Source organism: Calidris pugnax, unplaced genomic scaffold (genome assembly GCF_001431845.1).
Source record: "Calidris pugnax isolate Ruff unplaced genomic scaffold, ASM143184v1 scaffold194, whole genome shotgun sequence".
NCBI classification, from domain to species: Eukaryota; Metazoa; Chordata; class Aves; order Charadriiformes; family Scolopacidae; genus Calidris; species Calidris pugnax.
In genome coordinates, this window is record NW_015090923.1 from 280,246 (window position 1) to 288,485 (window position 8,240).

Below are 8,240 nucleotides of genomic sequence, written 5' to 3' on the forward strand. Positions count from 1 at the left end.
AGCACTCCCGGGGGCCCCCTCGCCTCCCCCCTCAGCCCCCGTGAAGCGCGTGGCAAGGGACGGGGCGGGGGGGTTGTGGGTGAGGATTTGGTCAATAATGCTAAAGAATTTTTCTGGTTTTTTTCTTTTCTTAAAAAAAAAAAAAAAACAACCAAAACCCAACCAGCGGCCCCAAACGGTTTTGAGTCTTCCTTTGATTTTAGCAAAGACAAAAAAGAGTTTAAAAAGCACTTAGGAAGCTTGTACTAAAAGGGGGTGTGTGTGTGTGTGTGTGTCGGGGGGGTGTGTGTCTCTCTCAGAGCAGGGAGTCGTCTGTGCACCCCCCTTCCAGTCCGTAGCGAAACTCCTGCAGGTTGGACACCCCGTAGAAGTGGACAAAGGCCGCGGCCACCACCAGCACGTGGAAGATCTGATGGGACTGAAACTGTGGGGAAGGAAAAAAAAAAACCCTTTAGAACCGACCCAAAGGGACAAAGTAACACCAGGAACACCTCTTCTTCCTCCCTCTTCCTCCTCCTCGCTGCTTCTGCACCGCCCCAGGACTGTGAGCTCTGCTCCTCCTCGCTCCTCGGGGGAGTTTTCCACCCTGGACTTTGCCTGTTGGCAGCAGCTGGTCAAGGTCCAGCTGCATGATGTGTGTTGGGGCGCAGCAGGACAACCCCAACGTCCTCCTCCTCCTCCTCACCTCGGAGCTCATCCCCTTCCATCCCCTCCCCAGCCCCCCACGCTCACCCCACGCTCGCCCCAAACTCACCCAGATGTCGAACTTGCCCGGGAAGAAGCGCTCGGGGATGCGGGCGGCGTAGAGCCCCGCGCCCGTGATGTACATGACGGCCATGAGGAAGAACCAGCCCATCTGGCCCACGGTGGTGGCTTTGACGAAGCCCTCGGCGATGGTGAAGTGCATGGTGGGCACCACCCCGCTCAGCCCCAGCCCCAGAAAGACGCCTGCGGCCGAGAGGAGAGATCAGCAAAGCCCCATCGCCCCCCTCGTCCCCTCCTCCCCCTGCCAACAGCAGCTTTTCATGGAATCAGGGAATTGTCAGAGTTGGAAGGGACCTCTAGAGCCCATCCAGTCCAACTCCCTGCCAAAGCAGGGCTGCCCAGAGCACATCACTCAGGAGCATCCAGGTGGGGATTGAAGATCTCCAGAGAAGGGGACTCCACACCCTCCCTGGGCAGCCTCTGCCAGGGCTCAATCACCCTCAAAGTCAAGAAGTTCTTCCTCATATTTGAGTGGAACTTCCCATGGTCCAGCTTGTGCCCGTTGCCCCTCGTCCTGTCACTGGGAACCACTGAAAAGAGTCTGGCTCCATCCTCCTTCAACCCACCCTTGAGATATTTAATAAGGTCTCCCCTCAGCCTTCTCTTCTCCAGACTAAAGAGCCCCAGCTCTCTCAGCCTTTCCTCCTCAGGGAGATGCTCCAATCCCTCCATCATCTCTGTTGCCATTCGCTGGACTCTCTCCAGCAGTTCCCTGTCCCTCTTGAACTGGGGAGCCCAGAACTGGGGGCAGGATTCCAGTTGTGGCCTCCCCAGTGCAGAGCAGAGGGGGAGAATGACCTCCCTCCACCTCCTGGCCACACTCCTCCCTATACAGCCCAGGATCCCATTGCCCTCTTGGCCACAATGACCCATTGCTGGCTCATGGAAAGTTTCCCATCCACCAGGACCCCCAGACCCTTCTCCTCAGAGCTGCTTCCCACCAGGTCCACCCCCAACCTCTACTGGTGTCTGAGGTTCTTCCTCCCCAGGTGTGACCCATTGCTGGCTCATGGAAAGTTTCCCATCCACCAGGACTCCCAGATCCTTCTCCTCAGAGCTGCTTCCCACCAGGTCCACCCCCAACCTCTACTGGTGTCTGAGGTTCTTCCTCCCCAGGTGCAGGACCCTTGTTGAACCTTATTAGGTTCTTCTCTGCCAAGGCATCTATCCTTCAAAAAATGAGTCATCTACAGCTCGACGTCCCAGTCAAAACCAGTGCTGACTGGGCAGGGCTCACTGTGTTCCCAGTACAGCCACAGGGAACATCCCTTGGGGACGGTGCCAGCCCCTCGGTGCTCCAGCCGGCGCGGGGGGAGCAGCAGCCCCAGAGCCCTGCCAGGAGGGGCTGTGCTGGAATCGTTTGTTGGCTGAAGCTGCCTGGAGCTTGAGGGGAAGCTGCTAATTAGCAGCGCTGAAATTTTCAGCTCTGGCATCTAATTAGTTTGGCAGAGAGCAAACGGCACCGCTGCGAGACACCGGAGCGGCTGCGGCTTGGACTGGCCACAGGATCTGGCTCCAGCCAGCGCCGTCTCTTGGCTCCTGCAGCCAGGGGGGGGTTTGGGGGCTGGAGGGAGGCCCCCCCTTGTCCCCTGCCCTCCCTCCCAGGGGGCTCAGCCTCCAGCTCAGCGTCATCTCTCCCCAGGTAACAAGGATGCCTTTACCAGAGCTGTTTGCTGCAGGACCCCCCCGGGGGGGAAGGGGAGGGCGGGCAGAGGGGTTTCTCCGCTGGTTGTGTCCGCAGCGGAGCGGGATCAGGGCAGCCTCTCCCCGCAGCCTCCAGGGAGGCAGGAAGGTGCCAGTGTGGAATGGGCAGGGGAGAGAGGAGGGAATCTCTTCCTCCCCCACCCGAGCTGCGGGTTCATTCTGCCACAAACTCCTTCCCAGAGGAGGCGGCTCCGTGCGGAACAGCCCCGGGGCACCCGGACACCGCTCACAGGGAGATTGATGAACGTCGTCCGTCTGTCCCAAACCTCGGGTTTGGTGAATGCCAGGTGGAGCTCGGGCTCTGCTCGGGGGAGGATCTAACCCCCCAGGGAGGAAGGAGCCTCTCCCTGCCAGGAGCTGCCGTAGCGCTCCGGGGGAACTCACCCTGCAGGTCCCCAAATGGGAAGAGCCACCCACCCCCAACAGGACCTTCCCAAACTTGAATATAAGGAGATCCACCTAAACATGAGAAGGAACTTCATCACTTTGAGGGTGGCAGAGCCCTGGAAGAGGCTGCCCAGGGAGGTGGTGGAGTCTCCTTCTCTGGAGACATTCCAACCCCACCTGGACACGTTCCTGTGGGACCTGCTCTGGGTGGACCTGCTCTGGCAGGGGGTTGGAGGAGATGATCTCCAGAGGTCCCTTCCAACCCCTTATCATTCTGTGATTCTTCTCCTGGTCTCAGCCCTGTCTCTGAGCCCTGTCTCTGCTCCTTCCCTCACCCCAAAGCTGCCATGGCTGCAACAGCGCTGAAGGCAACAGGAACCAGAGTGAATTCAGCACATTGGTGTCCTTTTGGTGCCGTTTTCGCTTGAAGAAGCCAAATTAATGCCTTCTTGTTCCACTTTTCTACAACCCTGGACCTGGAGGTGGTGGAGTCTCCTTCTCTGGAGACATCCAAACCCCACCTGGACACGTTCCTGTGGGACCTGCTCTGGGTGGCCCTGCTCTGGCAGGGGGTTGGAGGAGATGATCTCCAGAGGTCCCTTCCATCCCCATGGGATTCTGTGAAGTCCCTCCTGGGGCTGGGGACTCAGAGGAGGGAGAACTCGTACCTGCCCTCGTCTGCCTGTGCTTGGGGGTGGCGAAGCGGTCCCACTGCGCGACGATGATGGCGGAGATGCCCAGGACGCAGACGATGGAGAGGTAGATGAGTCTTGGCTGAGGGGAGCAGTAGAAGGAATAGTAGAGCCACGGGACGAAGCTCCCCATGATCAGCAGTGCAATTCCTGAATAATCCAACCTGCAGCCGGGGTGGAACGACGGAGAGTCAACAGGTGAACCCCCAAAATCCAACCCCTCCCCAGCTCTTGGTGTCCTCTGGGTAACAGTGTTGGTGCCCCCCAGCCTGTCTGTGCCCCAACCCCACGGGTGAAGCTGAGAGTCCACAGAGGGAGAATCCTGGGTCTCATCGACACGATTTGGGAGAGGAGAAAGGGCCTGGGCATGAAGGTGGCTCCTGGGGACGCCGGCAGCGCTCGGGGGACAAAGAGGAGGCGGGTGGCTACGAGGGGCTGCGCCCTCAAACCCCACCACAGGACACGAGTCCCTGCACGTTTGGATTGGACTGTTCCTCCTCCTCCACCACAAAGTGCTTTCAATCCATCGATCCAGGAACCGCGTCGGCACCGAAAGCAGCCGCCGGCGTTTCCCCCACGGCCGCGGCCAGCGCCTCCCCCCACGGGCAAGGACAGCTCTGCCCAGGGCACCGCGTGTTCTGCAGGAGATCTGGGGTTTGTGCAAAGGAGAGGGACGGCATTTCCCAGCAAAACCCACCCAAATCAAGGCCCTCGGACAGATCTCACGCGAAAGCCCGGCTGCTGCTCTGCTCTGAGCCCCAGGAGCCCTCGGGGAGAGGCACTGGCCCCTGCCCAGCCTTTCCATTTTGCCGGGAATCCTGTTTGTTTTCTTTCCATTTGGTTTCAATCCAAATTGGATCCAAACCAACGTGTGGTTTGTTTTTTTGGTTGTTTTTTTTTTAAAAGCAGCCAGGAAACTGCCAAACCGCCCCCTTTCTCCTGAAAGCGAGACCCCTCCTCAACTCACCCCCCCACCCCGGGGGGAACAAAGGGCGTTCCCCTGGGTCTTTATCATCCACCTCAGCGTTTCAGCGGTGGATTTAAGGTGCTGGGGCACAGGACAGAGCCCTGCAGGGCCCAGCTGTGGTTCCCTCTCAATTCCACACCGGATTCGGTGACCGCTCCCTTTCCCCAGGGACCAAACCCTTGGGAAGGCAGAGCTTTCCAAGAGGAAGCTCTGAGACAACTCAAAACCTTCCTTGGGAGGCCACAGAACCACCACTCGTGCTGACTCACTTCGAAAAAGTCCTCGAGACCTTTTCCGAGTGACAGTAGACGGTGTGGAAAAGCCAGGAGAAGCTGAGGCACAGCACGGCTCCCAGGAAGAACATCCCAAACACCACCTTCTCCTGGAGAGGAGCCATGAAATACATGTTGGGCCGCAGCATGGTCAGGATCCCCAGGCAGAGAAACAAGACAAAACCTGCAGGGAACACACCGAAAGGATGGTCAGGGAGAAGGAAAGCCAAAACAGAGCCCTGGGGGAGAGGGCATGGTCAGGTACAGGGTGAGGAGCCACCGACCGCCCCTGGGTTTCAGAGGAACATGCTCTGAGGATTTCTTATCTTGCCCAGGACATATTTCTCTGTCCCACTCTTGCAGAGCGTTGGCCAAGCCACAAACGGTGGCTGAGCCTGGCCCAGGGCCCCTGCTGTGAGGAAAAGCCCCCATCTCTCCTCCCCCAAGGAGCTCCAGGGACCTCACGGGCAGCTCCCTGCACAGGAGCAGGCAGGGGCAGGTGATCCCAGGGCACGGAGAGCATGGAATCACAGAATGACATGGGCTTGGAAGGGACCTCTGGAGATCATCTCCTCCAGCCTCCTGCCAGAGCAGGTCTACCCAGAGACGGTCCCACAGGAACGTGGCCAGGTGGGGTTTGAATGTCTCCAGAGAAGGAGACTCCACCACCTCCCTGGGCAGCCTCTGCCAGGGCTCTGCCACCCTCAAAGTCAAGAAGTTCCTCCTCATGTTGAGATGGAACTTCTTATCCTCAATTTTGTGCCCATTTCCTCTTGTCCTGTCCCTGGGCACCACTGAGAAAAGCCTGGCCCCATCCTCCTGACACCCCCCCCCCAAGTATTTATAGGTGTTGATCAGATCCCCCCTCAGCCTTCTCTTCTCCAGACTAAAAAGCCCCAAGTCCCTCAGCCTTTCCTCATAAGGGAGATGCTTCATCATCTCTGTAGCCCTCTGCTGTCCCCTCTCCAGCAGTTCCCTGTCCTGGAACCGGGAAGCCCAGAACTGGACACACCACCAGGCCATTCCTGGCCATAAAAAGCCACCCTTGTGAGTGAGGGACAAGCCCCGTGAGCCACCAAACCCCCTCCTGCAGTCACCTAGCAGGTGGGTCCAGATGTTGCCCGTCTCGGTGTGTATTCGGAAGATGCTCTTGAGGCTACCAACCCCCCCCCTCCTGCAGTCACCTAGCAAGTGGGTCCAGATGTTGCCTGTCTCGGTGTGTATTCGGAAGATGCTCTTGAAGCAGGCTCGGAAGGAGGGCATGGGAGGCCGGTGGCCGTGCAGGAGGTAATCGTTGTCCTTCAGCCAGTCGGGCAGCACGTCGTAGGGGATGACGCGCCAGCGCCCTTCCCACACCTGCAACACACCAACCCGGGCTAGTGGCCCCCCCAGAGCAACAAGCCACCCAGAGGGCTCACATCTACTCCCTCCAGGAGCCTGAAGTCACAGGAGGAACGAGCCCAGCCCAGGCTGCAAACGCCCCGTGAGGCTCCAGGGAGAGGAAGTTCAGCTCTTGCGACACCAGGAACCCCTTAAGCCACCCCCATCCCGCTGAGCGCGCCCCACATCCCGCTGAGCGTGCCCCACACGGCCCCCCCAGGCAGCCAGAGCCCATTTGCACCCTCAGGTTTAACCCTTTGGCATCCGAAGTAACTGTTCCCTGCAGCAGGGAATTCCCTCCCGTTTGGATCAGGGCAGAGGGAGTCCCAGTTGGCAAAAGAACCGGGCCGGCCGGTGTCACCGCTCACCAAACCACGGTGACCGCGGGCACTGGCACCCAGTAAAACCAGCAAGGGTGCTTGGTGCTCCCAGTCCCCGTTAAAGGAATGCAGAGACACCGGGGCTGCTCCCCAGGTCTGGGCACAACCTCCAGCACCCACCAGTCCTTCCCAGTCACCCCCATCCCCTTCCCACAACCACTCCCGGGAGCAGCCCCTCCAAAATACTCCAAAAATCAGGATTGGGGCATGGCACCAGGCTCCTGTACCTTATACACAAACTCTTCCATCTTCTCCATGGCGTGATGGGCCTGCAGAGGCAGAGTCAGCACACGCACCACCTCCTCCTCTTCCTCACGAGCCGCTGGGCATGGTGGGTCTTCAGCCTGAAGGGAGAAAAGCCGGGAGGAAACCATTCCTGCCCCCAGGAGGAGGAACAGCCCGGGGAGCGCGGAGAGTCCCTTTGAGAGCACCTGGGGCTCCATCCATCCCTTCCCGAGGGGACGGGCAGGACCTGCCATTCACCACCAGTTATGCAACAGGCTGCTGCCTTAACCATCTCGGGCAGCTAATCCCAGATTTATCCTTCTTGAAAAGGCGGGATTACCCTGGGGGATTTTCATCCCTACACCCCTGGAACAGCCACTCGGCCCAGCCAGGAAACCTGTCCCCTCTCCCTGCCCCACCATAAGCTCAACCCAGAGCAGGCCCCAGCACCCTCCCGAACCAGGAACGCTCTGCCCGTCCCACCCCAGCTCCCAACCTCCTCCTTTTCTGTTACTGAGTTTGAGAAACTGATTTCACAGAATGACATGGAGTTGGAAGGGAGCTCTGGAGATCATCTCCAATCCCCTGCCACAGCAGGGCCACCCAGAGCAGGTCCCACAGGAACGTGGCCAGGTGGGGTTTGAATGTCTCCAGAGAAGGAGACTCCACCACCTCCCTGGGCAGCCTCTGCCAGGGCTCTGCCACCCTCAAAGTCAAGAAGTTCCTCCTCATGTTTAGGTGGAACTTCTTATACTCAAGTTTGTGCCCGTTCCCTCTTGTCCTGTCACTGGGCACCACTGAAAAAAGCCTGGCCCCATCCTCCTGACACCCACCCTTGAAGTATTTATAGGTGTTGATCAGATCCCCCCTCAGCCTTCTCTTCTCCAGACTCAAAACCCCCAAGTCCCTTGGTGTCTCCTCATCAGAGAGATGCTCCAGGTCCCTCATCATCTCTGTCCCCTCTGCTGTCCCCTCTCCAGCAGCTCCCCATCCTTCAGGAACCGGGGAGCCCAGAACTGGCCACATTTCCAGCCCTGAGGCTGAGAACACCCCCTTCAAACACCCCCTTCACCCCAACCCGCAGGGCTGGCAGGGAGGGACGGTGCCTCTCGGCCCCCCCAGCCCCACGCCTGCTCCAGGGGAGAAGTTTTGGGGGCAGCTCGGTGCCGGGACCAGCCGGACTCTCTCTCCCTCCCCTCACGGCCGCTCTGCACCCACACAGCACCGGGACCATCCCCGGGGCTCCACAAAACCAACCCAGCCGCCCCTCTCCCTCCGAGCTGCTAACGGGATAAGGGGCAAATTCCCGGGTTAATCCGCAAGGACGGAACGGGGAGTCCCGGGGGGGAGGAGCGGGGGCCCACCGGGGCTCCGGTGAGCGGGGAGGGGGGGGGCGAGGGAAAAACTTACAGTGGCCGAGCCGGCGGCTCCTTGGTCCCCCTTCTCCTCCAGCAGCGGCCCCAGCTCG

At 59.6% G+C, this 8,240-nt stretch overlaps 1 protein-coding gene across 1 annotated transcript in view; it reads right to left on the reverse strand.

Annotated features, from left to right (window-relative positions):
- Nucleotides 1-11: 11 nt before the first annotated feature.
- ADIPOR1 (adiponectin receptor 1) overlaps nucleotides 12-8,240 on the reverse strand; it is an 8,894-nt gene continuing 665 nt past the window's right edge. Inside the window, exons 2-8 of the mRNA XM_014951333.1 lie at nucleotides 8,183-8,236; nucleotides 6,775-6,891; nucleotides 5,972-6,143; nucleotides 4,785-4,971; nucleotides 3,525-3,712; nucleotides 755-948; nucleotides 12-424 (exon numbers count right to left, since the gene is read on the reverse strand). Of these exons, the coding sequence (XP_014806819.1) occupies nucleotides 296-424; nucleotides 755-948; nucleotides 3,525-3,712; nucleotides 4,785-4,971; nucleotides 5,972-6,143; nucleotides 6,775-6,891; nucleotides 8,183-8,236 (1,041 nt within the window). The 3' untranslated portion in view covers nucleotides 12-295. The remainder of the gene's footprint in view (nucleotides 425-754; nucleotides 949-3,524; nucleotides 3,713-4,784; nucleotides 4,972-5,971; nucleotides 6,144-6,774; nucleotides 6,892-8,182; nucleotides 8,237-8,240) is intronic.